The 17,599-nt window shown below is 37.6% G+C and overlaps 3 protein-coding genes across 3 annotated transcripts; 2 read left to right on the plus strand and 1 right to left on the minus strand.

Moving 5' to 3' along the window:
* The first annotated feature begins 34 nt into the window (after positions 1-34).
* LOC121743174 (putative clathrin assembly protein At1g03050) lies at positions 35-2,727 on the plus strand. Its single transcript, XM_042136402.1, has 2 exons — positions 35-1,053; positions 1,406-2,727. Exons 1-2 carry the CDS (start codon positions 405-407, stop codon positions 2,479-2,481), a joined length of 1,725 nt encoding a protein of 574 aa, XP_041992336.1. The 5' UTR covers positions 35-404; the 3' UTR covers positions 2,482-2,727.
* Positions 2,728-7,831: 5,104 nt separating this feature from the next.
* On the plus strand, positions 7,832-10,975 carry LOC121742930 (solute carrier family 25 member 47-like). Its single transcript, XM_042136065.1, has 6 exons — positions 7,832-8,149; positions 8,260-8,335; positions 8,712-8,807; positions 8,899-9,415; positions 9,728-9,863; positions 10,506-10,975. Exons 1-6 carry the CDS (start codon positions 8,033-8,035, stop codon positions 10,698-10,700), a joined length of 1,137 nt encoding a protein of 378 aa, XP_041991999.1. The 5' UTR covers positions 7,832-8,032; the 3' UTR covers positions 10,701-10,975.
* A 3,068-nt stretch (positions 10,976-14,043) lies between these two features.
* On the minus strand, positions 14,044-15,425 carry LOC121743156 (NAC domain-containing protein 104-like). The gene is made up of 3 exons (XM_042136379.1): positions 15,117-15,425; positions 14,532-14,782; positions 14,044-14,457 (listed from the first exon to the last, which is right to left on the minus strand). The coding sequence occupies exons 1-3, from the start codon at positions 15,277-15,279 to the stop codon at positions 14,326-14,328; spliced, it is 546 nt and encodes a 181-aa protein (XP_041992313.1). The 5' UTR covers positions 15,280-15,425; the 3' UTR covers positions 14,044-14,325.
* Between the last annotated feature and the right edge of the window lie 2,174 nt (positions 15,426-17,599).

Below are 17,599 nucleotides of genomic sequence, written 5' to 3' on the forward strand. Positions count from 1 at the left end.
CAAGAAGTGTGGGCAATTTAATTACAAAAAATCAATTAAAATAGATAGGAGTATTACACAAATCATAAATAATAATCTAAACTGAGTTATTCCACAAAGAGTCATTTAACATAACAGTTAGAAACATAGAATGATATTCCACCACAAACATGTTAGTTACTACCCTATTGACTTCACTGGGTGTCCTGATTTCATGCCAAATTTGAGGCCAATCTTTGTAAGTTCACAAAACAAACATGAGATGAACAAGAGAGAGAGAGAGAGAAATAGACAGAGACAAAGAGAGATAGAGATAGAGAAGGAGAAATAAACAGGAGTTGGACCTGTTTAGATTCTTGAATCCAAATAGGTAGCTTCCTCAAGATTTCTTCTCCTTCTCCATCTCTCATTCCAAATAAAAACGCATGGCCCCGAGCAAGCTCAAAGAAGTTATAGGAGCATTCAAGGATCACACCAGCATCAGCCTGGCCAAGTTCTCCACCGCCAGCACCTCCCTCTCCGACCTCGAAGTCGCCATTGTCAAAGCCACCCGCCATGGCCAGAACCCCCCCAACCAGTGCTACGTGGCCGAGATCCTCAGCCTCACGAGCTACTCGCGCACCATGGTCAACTCCTGCATCGCCATCATTGCCCGCCGCCTCAACCGCACCAAGGACTGGGTCGTCGCCCTGAAGGCCCTCCTGCTCGTCCAGCGCCTCCTCTCTCAGGGCGGCATTGCCTTCGAGCAGGACATCTTTTTCACCACCAGGCGCGGGACGCGCTTCCTCAACCTCTGCGATTTCAGGGACTCCTCCAGGAAGGCGTGGGACTACTCTGCGTTTGTCCGGGCGTACGCCTTGTACTTGGACGAGCTCCTCGAGTTCAGGATGCAGGGCCACGCCGAGAGGGACAGAGATCGTAAGGCGGAGGAGGAGGAGGACGAGGAGGATGGCGATGGCAACGCCGTCGTTGTGAGGGCTACTCCCGTGTCTGAGATGGACACCGAGGCTGTTTTCGCCCGAGCTGATCATCTCATGCAGCTTCTTCAGAGGTTTTTAGCATGCAGGCCAATAGGTAATATATATATAAGGGCAAATATAAATCACGAAAGATGGTTAAATAACAACGAAAGACCAAATTTTCGCAATTATCCAATCCTTCACTTCCCTTTTCTTGGCAAATTGTGCGCTGATGTGCCCGTCAGTTTAAAACACGTGGACAAAACGTCGTTTCTAATTTAATTAGGCGTTGTCGTTTTATCCACGTGTTTTAAACTGGTTGTCACATCAGCACGTAATCGCTGGAGAAGGGAATGATGGGGTCAGAATTTGAACAGCTTTCGTAATTTATTTGTTAATTTACCCTATAGGGAGAGTGTGATTTAGCAATGATTCTTGAGTTAATGCTAACAAATTTGGTGTTGTAGGTGCTGCTAAGCATAACAGGATTGTGGTGGTGGCACTCTACCCAATTCTGAAGGAAAGCTTCCAAATCTACCATTGCATAACCGAAATACTAGCGACGTTGATAGAGCGTTTTATGCAGCTGGACGTACCCGACATGATGCAAGTCCACGACATCTTCTCGCATGTCTCCAAGCAGTACGACGAGCTTGATGGATTCTACAGCTGGTGCAACAACGTCGGGATCATGCGTTTCCACGAGTATCCCAACGTGGAAAAAATCTCCCAGCCAAAACTGGACATGATGGACGACTTCATCCACCACAAGTCATCCACGCTGCACGGCAGGAAGGCCATCGAGCCACAGCCAGCAGCGCTCGCCCTCGCAGAAGAAGCCTGGATAGACGAGCCTCTAAAGTTGCTATCACCAATCAAGGAAGAAACAGCAGATGATTTAAAGATGACTCCTGCACCACAGCATCATAAGAAAACTCAACAAGAAGGCGATCTGCTGAACCTGTACGACGACACACCAACTCCTCAGGATCTCGGGGATCAACTAGCTTTAGCTCTGTTTGACGGCTATCCGGCCACAACTCCTCCCACAAGCACAACTTCTCCATGGGAAGCCTTCAACGAACCAGAATCAGGGGACTGGGAGACGGCCTTGGTTCAGTCCGCTAGCCATTTGTCGAACCAGAAGCCCTCTCTCCCTCAAGGCTTCGATCCATTGATTTTCAATGGCATGTACCAATATGGGGCAATGCCAGCTTCCTCGGGCTTCTATGCCAACGGAAGTGCTAGCAGCGTGGCAGGGAGACCAGCCATACTGGCATTGCCGGCACCACACTCACCAGCTAACTATGGACCTAATGCTTTCTTACCAAACAACGACCCCTTCGCAGCTTCTCTTGCCATCGCACCACCTGCCTACGTACAAATGTCGGAGATGGAGCAGAAGCAGATGCTATTAGTCCAAGAGCAGCTGTTGTGGCAGCAGTATACAAGAGACGGGATGCACGGACAAATGGGTTTAGCGAATTTGCAACAACAGAGTCCGTATCATTACATTCCAAACGCGTACGCAGCAGCGCACTGAGATTGTTTTGCGAGACAGAGATGAAGTGAAGAAAATGTCTGCAACAAGTGATGTTTTTTGCGAGTATCTAATACAAGTTAGATAAGAATCACCACCAAGTTGTTGGAAGAATATTAACTTGTTTCTTTTCCCATAAAGGGAAACAAGATTGTGTTTTGATGGTTTCTAGTTTTCAATTATAGCTTCTTTTGCATAACCTTTTTTCACGGTTTTGTCAATTTGAGTAACAAGTACAACAGCTGCAAACACTCAGCCTAATTATGCAATGCAAGCATGATCATATACCGATACTTCCTACAACTATTCAGTATCAATCGAGAAGCGTTGCTATTGCACAAAAATAATTGAACCAAACCTTAGGAAGAGAGGTAGCGGTGTTGATTTGAAATCATAGCTTTACATAACCGCAGCCATGGCATCTCGAAATTCATCACTTCTCTGTGAGGACTTTCATCAAACAGGTTGCACGCTATTAATTGTTAGCATAGTTTTTCAAATTGATTTCACTTTTTCCGCTAGAAAGAGTGAGTTTAATAAAACAGGCCCACTGACTTCTAGCAAGAGCAAAAGCCCAAAAAAAGAGGCTCTTTTCGAAACATGGAGAAGGGGAGATAGGAAAGAATATAAGGATATTGTGGCGGATTGTGGCGGATATTGAAAATAGATTTCATGTGAAAGTTAGTTACAAGAAAGCATGGTATGCTCGGAGGACAGCTATTGAGCTTGTGTATGGTTCGTGGGAGTGGAATTTCAAAGTTTTACCAGCTTATTTGAATGAGTTGTAAAGACAAAATCCTGGCACAATTGTCGAATGATTGCATGATGACAGATCAAGCAACGGTATGAACAAGGTTTTCAAGTACGTATTTTGGGCTTTTGGTCCAGCTGTGGAGGCTTTTCAACTATGCAAACCAGTTTTAACCGTTGATGGAACTCATCTACGTGGACGATTTCGAGGTAAAATTCTTATTGCCGTTGGATTTGATGCTAATAAGAAATGTTTGCCTATTGCATATGCCATTGTTGATGAGGAAACCATACAAAGTTGGAATTGGTTTATGGAACGTATTAGACTTCACGTAGCCAAGCATGAAATATGTGTAATATCAGATAGGCATGTGGGAATCATAGATGCAATGAATTCTCCCATATGGAAAGAAGAACCCAATGTGGGGCATCACAAATTTTGCTTGGTACATGTTAGAAAGAATGTTTTGCAGAATCATAAAGGCATCATGGTAAAAAGACTTGTTTGGAAAATTGGTATTGCTACCAAGAAACGCAAGTTTAAGAACAGACGTCGTTTACTTCGAACCATCAACGACGAGGCTGTGCAGTACCTTGATGCCGTGGAGTTAGAAAAATGGAGTTTGGCGTATGACAAACACAAACGATGGGGTGAGATGACCACTAATATGGTGGAATCTTACAACAATGTGTTGAGAGGCGCAAGACAACTCCCCAATTAAAGCTTGCATTGATCTGATATTTTGGAGGACAATAGAATGGTTTAATGAGCGGTCACTTGCAGCAACACAGTGTGCCACACCACTTACCCCGTGGGCCCATGAAAAGGTGTGCAAATCTGATGTAAAAGGTCAATTACATAATGTGAGAGTCCCAAACACAATTGCAGGGCTTTATGTGGTTCGAACAAAGAGTCGAATTGGTGGAAAGGGTGGTAATAAGTGGAAGGTAAAGTACTTGGAGTCGAACTGCAAATGTCAAAAGTGGCAGATGTGGAGACTTCCATGTTCACATGCAGCGGCAGTTGCGCGGTTTAGAAACGAGCCCATGCTGTCGCTTGTTGATAACGTATACCACACAAGTGTTTGGGTACACCAATATTCTACGGTGTTCAATCCAATCAGACACCAAGATTATTGGGCCGTGCCTGAATGGACTTTGCAATGTTCACGAGCTCAGTTAAGGCCTAAAAGTCGCGGTCGATACCGTACTACTAGGATTCGTAATCAGATGGATGTCCGTGAAACTGACCAGCCACGAGCCCAACGCCGATGTAAACATTGCCGTCAACCAGGGCACGACAGACGCAACTGCCCGACAGACGCAAAGTATCTCTCACAGACGACCGCGGTGGAGAATCGGGGACATCACTGAGGCCAATTTCTTCTCCGGTACCACCGGTGTGGCTGATTGAATGACGGCCTCGAACGGCAGAGCTCGGTGGAGGTGGGTCCACAAAATCGTCATCGGAGTTGTGTGCGAACTGAGATGACGACTCTCCGTAAGCGGTTTTCTTCTTGTTTCGTCGTTTTGCTTTTTGCCTTACGGGTACGTCCACGTCCATAGCAGAGCGCTGCGAAGGACGGTAGTCCATCCGCTGAGTCTCCCCGGATATCTGCAGTCCTTCTTCAACCATCCTCGAAATGGTTTCCATATCCGGACAGAAATGTCTTGTCGTAGCTCGGCCCATTAGCAAGTGGCGTATATTGTGAAGCGTCTCCACCTATAATTTTTCAAATTTAAGTACATATCATAATATGAATTTAAATAAGTAATCCGGGTTTTTTCAAAGTATAAATAATGTACCGCGAAGTTATGAGAAGATGCCGTTTCGTGGAATCCCTCTTCAGCATGCACACCGGGTTTGGTTAAATACACCACAGTGATCTGGCGAAACCAATTCATATATTCTTCCGTTGCAATAGGCTCATCACTTTCATCCAGATCAGTCCACACCGTAAAGTGTCTATTGTCCCACTCCTGTATATAACCGGCGTGCCAATCAATCCAATTTCGACCAGATTTCCCACGGCGATCCTGTTTCATAAAATCAGAACCGTGGAAGCGGGGGAGGTCCGGGATATACGGTTGGACAATCCCAAATTGGCGCAACACTCGGTGTGGGAGGTGTGGCTCAGCAATATTCCAGCAAATAAGCATTGTTATCGACATCCATATTTCACAACCGGCATTACAATTGTCCGGCACTTCACGGTGGAGATAAGGCCTTCAAATAAACTACATGTGACACAAATTTATTAAAAATAAATTCAATAAAAACAACAAACAAAAAACAATTTATAAGTATATAAAGTACCTGATTGGCATGCATAATAGAGAAATGATCTCGAAAATTTTCAATACAATGTCCGGGTGCTTTTACATATGACGCCGGACCGTTCCATCTAAAAAATTAAAATTATGAACGAATAGCACAAAGATTGATGAACATTAAGCTTAAAAAATGAATTAGTTTACAACTTACGCGCTTGCAAATGGTAGATAGTCTGTCTGCACGGGATCTAGCATCCTCGGTCTAATGTTTGGGATTCTCTCCCAAGCCCACAGCTGTAACAGCGTTAAGGCTCCCCCGACATCCGTCCTCTTAGCAACGGCAGCTTCACACAAATTGTGGTACAAGCAAGCAAGCGTCGCACCACCCCAGCTATATATACAACACCGTTGTATATCCATGAAAAATTGTAAATAGAAGAACGAGATTTTATTTCCGGTGGCGTTTGGGATCATCAGACCACCAAGTAAAAGCAGACAATATATACGAGCCCGCTGAGCATATATGTTGTGTTCCATGTCATCAGTCAGCTCAATCCTCAATTGACGCGATAAGGTTGTCTGCTTAAAAGCCATTTCCTTCATCTCGGATGCGTCCGGCATGAATCCTAAAAAATCCAAACACCTATCCGCCCAAAATCCCGCTTCCGTCGGGGGGATGTAACCTGTCACAGCCTCTCCATCAACTTTCAGGCCCCATAAGACCTCCACGTCTTGGAGAGTCACAGTCGCTTCACCAATTGGAAAGTGAAACGTGTGAGTCTCTGGTCTCCACCGTTCAATCAAAGCGGTGATAAGATGGTGGTCAATGTCTTTTGGTTTACCACACCTTAATATACCACCAAACCCCATCTGGTCCACTAATGCCAAGACATGTTGATTGATGGGAACATCCCAAATTATTCCTTCGTATCGTCGGCAGCGTACATCTTTGGATGGAACTCCTGCCCATATGTCATTAGAGACGTGTTGTCTCTGAAAGTACAAAACTGATGGATCCGCAGGACCACATGCAAGCCGATGACGAGAGGTTGAAGATGATGCCATATGTTACCTACACAACATTCATAATCCAAATTCAACAATAGACAAACATAAACCATTTCAATAATTAGATACAATTTAATCCAATTTCACAAAATTGAACACCAAAATCAAATAATTCACATAACACAATTCAATTTTCCCAACCTAACAATTTCAATTTGTCCAATTTCAATTTGTCAAACCTAACAATATAAACAAATTTAACAATTCAAACTATAACAACATAAACCAAAACAATTTATACACAAATTGCCCAATTTATACATAAACCAAAACAATTTATACAACATAAACCAAAACTATAACAACATAAACCAAAACAATTTATACACAATTCAAACTATAACAACATAAATGAAAACAATTCACAAATTTATACACAATTTATACATAAACCAAAACAATTCAAACTATAACAATTCAAACTATAACAACATAAACCAAAACAATTCAAACTATAACAATTCACAAATTTGTCAAACCTAACAACATAAACCAAAACAATTTGCCCAATTTTTTAACTATAACAACCCTAGGGTTTAGGTTATTCCTCAAATTTATACACAAATTCACTTAAACCCAAACAATCCAACATAATAATCAACAATAATGTCATTCAAACAATCCATAATGCATAATATTTCAACTCAATTCACAACCCATTATAAACCCTAGCTAATTATCCAACAATTACTCCAATAATGTGAAAGATAAGCATACTAACCGAATAAAATAGATGAATTTGGGGAAGAATAACACTAACTGACGAATGGAGGGCGAAATCAGGGAGAGGAGAGCGAATTCGCGGAGAGAGAGGAGCTGGAGAAATCGAAATCGCGAAGTGTGTGAGGGTGTTTTTTTCGCGATTTGGGGGAGGAAGGCTGGTATATCATTCTGACTAAACACGCCAGTCAGGTTGGCGTGTTTCACAAAACACGCTCTTCGTGTTGGCGTTTTTCAATAACCACGCCATTCTCTTCAGCATTTTTATAACAATTACACGCCATAGCCAATGGCGTTTTTAGGTAATACACGCCAATTTGGTTGGCGTGTTTTATCGTAATTCCTCTTGCCGACAATACGTCTAAAATACGCCGCAAGTATAAAACGCCATTGAAGTTGGCGTCTTTACTAAAAAACACGCCTATCAAATTGGCGTGCATACTTATAGATACGCCAATAGCATTGACGTTTTTCCCATATATGGAATAGATAACAAAAAGGGTACATTTGCGTAATTTTAAAGGCCAAGAAACCCGAATTCCTCGGGAAATTTCAGCTGAAGAGTAAAAACGAGAAGCGTTGCCGCCTCAGCCGCTAACTATTAGCTATTGATTGCTGCTGTTTTCTTCTCTGCACCTCACGATTTCTGTTTCGTCGGTGTTTTTATTTCTTAAAAAAGTTAATGTGTAAAAACCGCCGGCGTCGAAATTTCGAGTGAAATCGTCAGCTTCAGCTTGTGAAGATGGAAGAATTGTTGAATAATAAGACATTTGCCGTGCACGGCGCCGCTGCGGCGGCGTCAGTGGCCCTAGGAACCGCCGTGACATACCCGCTGGATACTCTCAAAGTCTTGGTGCAGGTTTCAAATATGTAAATTTGATCTCTTACTAGCTGATTTCATTGATATCCATGGACGATCGATCTTCGTCATTATTTATTCTAGGTATTTGTGTGATTAACTGAACACAGGTTGGTTCCACCGGTAAGAGGCCGTTGGCTGCAGCTGATGTTTATCACAGAGTGCGAGTTTTATCGGGATATTCAGGTAAATTCTAAAGCCATCAATCTCTTCAAAGATTCAGTTTGTGAATGGAGCAATTTTCGAGGAGTTGTCTAGTCTATATAGATAATTGTGAGAGAATTTAACTACTCCACTTGGTGACATTAGGAAATGTGGCAATTGTCAGCTTCAGATATTTGTGGATTGTCAAGAACTTGATATGATTAATGATCAAGCACCTTCCATGTTTAGTTTTTAACTGATCCTATTAATTATCGAGATATAGCTCGTTCGATCCTGTAGTGTTGTTTTCTGGTTCATTGCATATTTTTCCCTCAACTGTGATTTACAGTACATAGCTTTCACATGTATGCAATTCATTTCTGGGCCATCATACCTTTTTCTTTCATGTTTATTTTAGGTTTGTACAGTGGCGTTGGGTGGCTGACTTTGGGAAGAACGCTGGGTCTCGGTGTTCGCTTTGGTGCTTATGAGATTTTGACCGCTTTCTACAAAGGTAACTTCAAAATTTCTGCATCTCTTTTGGTGTTTATTCATTCTTCCATATTAGAGATGATATTGTGATCACGCCAATCTTTCCTCACCAGATGGTCGCGAGGACGATCATTTACTTCTCTCCGAGGCTCTACTGGCAGGGTTTGCTTCTGGAACAGTCGAATCATTCATAAGCTCTCCATTTGAAATGATCAAAGTTCGTGCTCAGGTTGCTTCTGCTTCTGGCAATATGCCCCCGCCACCCATTGTTGAAAAGAGTGCTTTTCCTCCCTTAGTTTCGAGATTGCTTCCCAGATATTCCCTGGATATGAATGCAATGAGCAAATCCATGGGCCTTTTGTCCACCTTGACCAATAGAAATGGAAACATATTGGATTCCTTGAAAGAATACCCATGGATGATGACAGGATCTGGGAAACCACCTCCTGTTAGCAATGTTCGAACGTTATCAGAAATTGTTTCTCTGGAAGGATGGACGGCTCTCTGGAGAGGTTATAGATCTGGTATAGTGAGAGATTCCATTTTTGGTGGCTTATTTTTTGGGAGCTGGCAATTTTTACACCAAGTCATGATCAACTGGAAAGCTGTGAATATGGATCCTATGCCAAGGTTTATATTCATCCTTTTTTCTGGTTCCCATTATACATGTCCTCTTTGGGTCTGCATATTGCGCAAATAAAGAATTATTCTATCAGTTCGTCAGCAATTCTGAGGAAAATATGAACACTGTAGTCATATTCTATAGAGATATGAAACTTAAAAGTCTTCCCATTTTTTCTGATAATACCCAGCATTTAAAAAGCTTCAGATTTAATGATCTGCCTCTTTGTGAATTTCCTTAAACATGAACTTAGCTTCTGTTATAGACTATAGTGCCACATTGTGAAGTTTTGTAGGATATAACTACAAAACATTTTTCAGGTATGACAGTGAAGTTGGTCCATTGTCTCCAGTAGCTGTTAGTCTTTCAGCTGGAGTTTCCGGTGCCTTTGCTGCAGCTGTTTCGCATGGTTTTGACACCACAAGAAGTCGATCACAGTGCACTGTTTTACCTAAGGTACAGTGCTTGATGGCCTGAAGAGAGTTTCAGCCTAATATCGGTTTCAAAAGTGAATTCCACTTCATATTTTGAATGTTTCTATTTGGATCTGTGTTAGCATTTTCACATGACATACCTGGTTGGTGTTTTGATATCCCTGAATGTTAATATGTGGGTCATGTGCGCACGTGTCAAATTTGTAGAGTGAATTAGCTGAACTGTGAAAGAAAATTTTCCCGCCAAACCTCACAGATAAGCGCTTCAGCATTTTGAACCACTAATTTCTATAACATACCCAATACTTTGTTGTCAGCTCAGGCGTATTCTATTCTCCAGCCTCATAGGTTTGTGAGGGGGTATATTTAAACACCCTTCCTAATATATTTGAACTAAATTTGATTTAATAAGCATCTATGCCTCTATTGTATCAATATCTGTTATCAAGTAACGCTTTTCTTCATGAAAATCCAATGGATATTTATGTAGCTACTAACTCCTGTAGCTTGGAATTACATGAAGAGTTAAGTTGACAGCATATTTGCACTGCTTACTCATTCCCTTAAAAACTCTAATAAGAAGGCCTTTCTGAAATTGGTGGATCTAGCGTTTTCTCGATTTGTTCATTGTGTGAGTTTATAATTTCAAAATTTCCTTTGGCAGTACTTATCCTTGGAGAGGAAATTTTTGAAGTGGCGTAAGTCAGGGAACAGATTTGAGAGGCTCACTGGAATCCACCCGGCTGACAGAAATTTACTGCTGAATGGCATAGGATTACGGATGGCCCGTTCTGGACTCGCATCATCTGTCATCGTTGGAAGCTACTATTTCGCTATCAATCACATGGTCTCTAGTTAAAGAGTCCTTTATTTGCAAGATTCAAATTTAAACCTTCTATTGAAAATTTGGACTTGGCTTAACATACAAAAGAAGGAATTCCTTGAATGCTTCTTATTGCAACCAGATACAGCCTTCATCTCCCTTAGAATAACAAGGCTGCTACAGAGTTTATCTTCCTTCGTAATGTCAGGTTCATACTTTCCTTTTGCTGGATATAATCTTATATCTATTGCTTTTGTCCCATTACATGTGAAGATAGTCCTTCATAACTAGTGAAACTCTGCTTATAATAATGTTGAGGGCTCCTTGTATTTGCTGTTTTGTCCCATCTCGTCAACATGCTTACATAGAGGACGTATTTTGTCGTAGCATTTGTAATTATTAGTCAGCATATTCATTAATGACATTGGTAAACAACCGGGCATAATCGATAAACTCGAAAGGTTGTGGGGAATATGTTTCCATTCAAGTTTTGGAAATGTTTGATGGTTACAGAAATGGACCCATTACATCACTTGAGTTTTTTCCAAGTTTGTGCTATTAGTGGCACCTCCACTTTGCATCTCATGAATGCCTTCTTCTCCTTTTAACACCATTCATTTGTACTTGTAATCTGAAGTAGTTTCTGTTTGACTCAGTTTAAGCCTCCTAGTTTGACCTCAGACATTTAAAGCCGATGAATAGCTTTCGCATAGAGCAATGATTCTATACTATGTGTAGTTTTTGTATGTGCTTGATGTTGGTCTGTTTGATTGTTTTCATGGCCTTGGAATCATCACACCTACTTGGTTAAATATGAGAGGTTTGGTTTGTGGTTGATGTCAAAGGCTTGTTGTTCTCTTTCCCCTTTTGGTGTCTTTGTCAATAAAACTCAAAAACTTTGTGATCAAGTTGAGTTTGGGCATGTCTTGTGCAATCATATATAATTGCTTTTAATTTAATTTGGTCCTTTTCAAGCAAAGTTCTAACCATGAAGCTTGTACAATGGGACTTGCCTTTGCACACAATTAATTGCTCTCTCTCTCTCTCTGAGATGCATGTGCATTTTGTTTCTACTATATGAAGTCTAATGTGGGGGAGATGATTACCAAGCTAACTTAGAAATGATACAAACATGAACTTGTATTATGTTTATTTTTTCACAAGTTTCTCTCTCATCCCAAGCATGAATATTTGTTTATAGTGGTGAACCTCAATTTGAGACTCGGGCTTCAGCTTTTGTGTAGTTAATTACTAGGAGTAGTTGTTTGAAATTTATTGCTCCTACTGCACATTTCTATTTTACATGGAAATCAAAATTTAAATTTTATTCTCCATATATATTACGAATATAATGGGTAAACTAACTTTTGTAAAAGAACATTTTTTTAATAGAAGAGGGAACATCTTTTTTAGTACATTAACTATCCCAAATTAGTAAATTTGGTCCGTAACATTTTATAATATCTTTTAAGGTCCATAAACTATAAGCTAATATCATTTCAACTACTTTTTGGCTATTTCCAATATTTTCGTGGCCAAAGTACCCTTAAAGCCAATGGGGGCAATTCAATCTATTTACCCTCTCATTTTCATTAAAGTATGTAATTTGGGATAGTTGATTTACCAAAAAAGATGTTCCCTCTAATTTTAATTTCAAAATAAAAATATCTTAATGATATTAATATTCTATTACTATTAATTATTTACGTTTAGTTTATTTGTAATATTTTAAATCATTGTACTATATTTAATATTAATAGTGAAATAACTTAGATATAAATATATGTAAACATTATACTTATACAATATTTGTATATAAAAGTAGTTCAAATTATTAGATGGAATATTAATTTTTCAATCTTAAAGCTATACATAGAATATATTATTTTTAAGTGCAATGCAAAATTGATGATTAAAAATAATTAAAATTTATTAACATACATAGAATCTTAAATAATTTAAAGAGCTAAGTTTTATTTTATCTACTCTTATGTAGTAGTAATTGTAGCCTAAAAAAATTAGTTGAAATTATCTATAATCAATTTAATAAAAAGACAATGACATTCTTAGTTAAATATGTGATTAATTTAAATCTATGCTTTTTTAATTAAATAAAAAATTATTAGTTGCTATCAATTGTTTAATATCACAATACCGCATCTTAATATTATCATTAGGCCATTTACAATATCATGAAAACTTTTAATAGTTCTCATATCTATTCCCTTGACTATTCGTGAATCATATTTTTTCTACTTTATTCAATTTTTATTTCAATGTAGTATATATAATATATTATGATTAACTTAAATTTTCAGTTTAATAAAATTGCGAGATTCATTAAAATAAAATATTTATCTTAGTTTTATCTAAATAATTGAGCATGTAACCATATAAAAGTATTAACTAGCACTAGAAAATAATATCATAATATTCAAATAAGGTATGGTATATATTAATAATAATAGTAGTATAAGATCTATTAAACTTAATTCCAAATAAATTAGAAGAAAGAAAAAAGTGGATGAATAAATAGATTGAATTGCCCTTCATGGTCTTAAGGGTATTTTGGTCATGAAAATATTGGAAATAGCCAAAAAATAGTTGAATTGATATTAACTTATAGTTAATGGATCTCAAAAGATATTATGAAATGTTACAGACCAAATTTGCTCATTTGGGATAGTTGATGTACTAAAAATGATGTTCCTTCAATTAAAATCAGAGGGGACATCTTTTTTGGTAAATCAACTATCCCAAATTACATACTTTAATGAAAATGAGAGGGTAAATAGATTCCTCATTGGCTTTAAGGGTACTATTGAAAATAGCAAAAAAGTAGTTAAAATGATATTAACTTTTGATGGACTTTAAAAGATATTATGAAATGTTACGGACCAAATTTGCTCATTTGATATTCCCTCCTAATAGAAATAGATAGATGTTCAATTTAGTTGAATAGAGTTCCGATTTTGTGGGGATATGCTTCACTCGTCACGGCTTAAACAGTAAAATGGCAAATTTATCTCAAAATTGGATGACACAATTTCCCTTTATATTTTTTCCCCTACGATTTATTTTTTTGGGAATATTGGAAAGTTGAGTGTGATCGCATCAGAAATGACAGAATGCTTCCCTAAGCAGCCACCAAATAAAAAATATATAATTAAAAATGAATTTGTACACCTTAAGTTTGTGGTACAAGACTAGTACCAAATACCAATCATAATACATAAAAGCATTAGTAAAATAATTTGAAAAGTGAATGAAATCATAATCAGCCAAGAGGAAGCTGAACAAACTTCCAATGACCCCACTATGCCCCCTTGTGGGCATTTAAATTACTTTATTTGATCTAAGTATATTATAAGGATGAAAGTTTCAAATAGAATTCCTTCAACTCTTTAAATGTAAATATACATTTTCAAATTTTCTGAATAATCCATTGGATATCAAGATTCTATCAAGGCTGCCACATCAACATTCTAAGCCACCTTTTTGGCATAAGTTTTATCCAAATACACAACTTCCCATCTTCTAATTAATACATTGATCAAACATTAATTCAACTTCCACATTTCTAATAACCCCAATACATTTTGTGATTTTCTACAATAACCAAAGCTACCTATAATATTTTCACCTTTTTTTGTATTCTATTTCATGAATTGGGGAAGCTAATTTCATCAAGATCATCTAGTGAGAGGAAAACTTCATCCAAACATGAGAGCTCAGTCCCACCACCATCTTCCTCCTCCTCGTACACACGACAAACAACCCATTTACTACGATCCTGCAATAAAATTAATTAGTTTAAAACCATCTAAATATTTTGAATAATGACATAATTAAATTAACGCTACTTACAATCATGGAATTTGAATTCTTTTTTCTTGAGCTTGAAACCTTGTATTCATGCATGATCCAATTGGTCTTGACTCCCTCCGAAGGCTCACCGATGTAAAAAGTAGAGTATTTTTTTACACCAATTTTTTTGCCACCACTCGAATAAATAGCATCTTCAACTCCCATTGATTCCCAATATCCACTCTCAGTCACCCTATTTGATGTTCTCCTGCTGTAAAAATACCACTTTTTCCCTTCCGACATTGCTTTCCCTACATGCACGTGCAAACGATGAACAAGAATGACCCAAAAAAATCCTAGTTTTGTCATAATGAAATTTATTATCAAAATCAAAGCCTGCCTGCAAAAACAATAAACATCACTATTTGCAATTGAAAAGGAATTAACGGAAATTAAAACAAAATTCAAAAAGCAGTAAAATGACGTTTTTGCCCCTTAAACAATATCAGTAGATAAAACCCAGCATGCATCATCACCCCTCCAATAGAGTTATGAGTTCGATTCCCCATCTCGAGAATTTCAAGTCATTCTGAGACAGTAGCTTTTCTATATATATATATATATATCGAGAGAGAGATAAAATACCATCCAAGTCCCAAGGATCGTAGGGGTAAAGATCAAGATCTGGGATGACGTCTGGGTGGTAAGGCAGAAGCGTTGCCTTACGGTGGAGGAAATGGACCAAGAGTTCTTCGTCGGTCGGGTAGAACCGAAACCCGGGAGGCAAGTTGAAGCTGCTATCTCCCATATCTTGAATATGTATGTGCAAATGCAATGGTTGGACTTGATGAAGGTGGTGTATTGATGGTCAAGATATTGGGGTATTTATAGAGAGAGAGGGGGATGACGTGAGGTGGAAGATATGTGTGGGAGTAGTGTGTGTTTTGATGGGCATTGTTTTTAGTTAAATGAAATCCCACTCTAAGACGGCGGATGGTGCACACCTTTGATTGCTTTTCAAGTATAGAGATATGTTGTCATTTAAGGGAACCTTGTTTTAATATATATATATACCTATCTATATTCTATAGCTTTGTTTCGACTGTGAGATCAGATTTACCTGCGATTATAGATCATATCTATTTATATCTTTTGTTCGATTGCCTATTTTTCAAAGTTTAATCTGTGACAATGTAATATCTCACGTTCACTCCATTTTTATTTATCTCATATTTTATTTGATTATTATCTTTGTCTAACGAATCCAACACCCCTATTAATTATCTTAGGTATAGAATTTGGCTCATGACACTTCATGCTTATATCATCAAGCCCTCATGCCAAAATCACACGTGGCATTGTGGCAATGGATTTGGTTTTGGGGCTCAATGAACTAATGTTAGAAGGCCCACATCTCAAGGGGAAGTGCCCATGGCCAATTATTACAAATAATTACTTAAGATGTTCGAACTATTGTTTTTTCTTGGCTTAATTGGTTGGGTTTTACCAATGTTTGTTGGTTCGGTTTATGTCCACTTTTGGAGATGGACAAGGATAATGATAAGGGAATATAGATGTTTTGTGGGTCTAATTAGATTAATTAATTACCACTAACAATGAGATCGAACTGGATAATTCCAAGCTAGTGCTTATCTAGCTAAAAACCAATTAACGGTGGTTAAGGTTAATGTGCTTCAAGATTTCTATTTTTAGAAATTTAACTGGAGGAGAAGTTGATTTGCATTCCATAAACTCAATGAGTAGCTTGTTTGAACAAATTACATATTGAAAAGTGAAATAAGAAAGTGTGAACAAATCAAATTGAAAAAATTAAGTATCACGAGGAAAGAAAGCAGCTTCCAAAGCCAATTTGCTAGTGAATTGTGATGGTTATTTTTATTATGTCCCGTAAAAGATGTAAACATCTACTTTTTCATTTATTTCATAAAATATGTTACATTTTCATTTTTTATAAGTAAATAATCATTAATTATACATTTAATTACTTTTTTCCTTTCTTCATTATTAGTTTAATTATATTTTTAATAATAGTAGTAATATATTCAATCATTTTTTTTCTCCCAACTTAACACATACTATCTCTTAAATACAATGTCATCCAAATTATATCTCTTAAAAGCTCATATCTTGACGGGTCATCCCAACTAAATTACTACTATAAGTCAAGACACTTCACTTTTATTCATTAAAAATATATATATTATGTATAATACCAATCATTTGTAATTAGAAAATAAATTTTAATTGTGAAATGAATAATTTTTATATACGAATAATAACTTTTTGTTGGTGCCAGTAGACGAAACTCATGATGATGGAGAGCTGACATAAAATTTTCTGATGGAGAGCTGACATAGAATTTTATCATTTTTATTTAAATAAATATATAGCATAGAGCTTTTTACTAGGATATTACTTTTTGGTGCGCACGAATCCTTTTATTTCAATTTTTTTTATGTAGAGAGATTTCAAATAAATAAAAAAAACATCACATCAAACCCAAAATAATAAAGACAGACTAAATTTACCGTTGCATACATAATACACGTGAAGTAGTCCCTATCATATATATTATCTGCCCATAATATTGCACATTAATTAATTCTTTATAGCTAGTAGAAATCATGTTTCACTACAAACACTTGCACATGTTACATTGCATTCCACAATATATTGATAGTGCACCATTATTATTTTGTTATTGTCCATATATGTACAACATCAATTTTTGTGTACCAGATTCTCCATTGCCATATCCTTCAAATGGTGGCCTCTATAATTGCATCTCTTACTCCACAAAAAGATAAGTATCATCAAAAAACAAGAAATGTTGTAACAATCCGCAGTGCAACATGATGAAAAATTACTATCATGTGAAGAAAAAAGAGGGAAATTGTTTTTGATAAAATTTTATGCCTTCGGTTGCATCTTTTGTTAGTGATTGAATACAACTTTATTTACAATTTAAGTATTTGTAATTATATCAATATACACTCTCTTTCTTAAGTTAATCGAGACAGTTCTTTTTGGCATCAGACTTAAGAAAATAGTGTTTACCGAGTTCAATGAACATAGAATAAAGTACTATATAAAGTATGAAAGATTTA

The sequence above is a fragment of the Salvia splendens genome, chromosome 8, assembly GCF_004379255.2.
Source record: "Salvia splendens isolate huo1 chromosome 8, SspV2, whole genome shotgun sequence".
In the NCBI taxonomy this organism is placed as follows: Eukaryota; Viridiplantae; Streptophyta; class Magnoliopsida; order Lamiales; family Lamiaceae; genus Salvia; species Salvia splendens.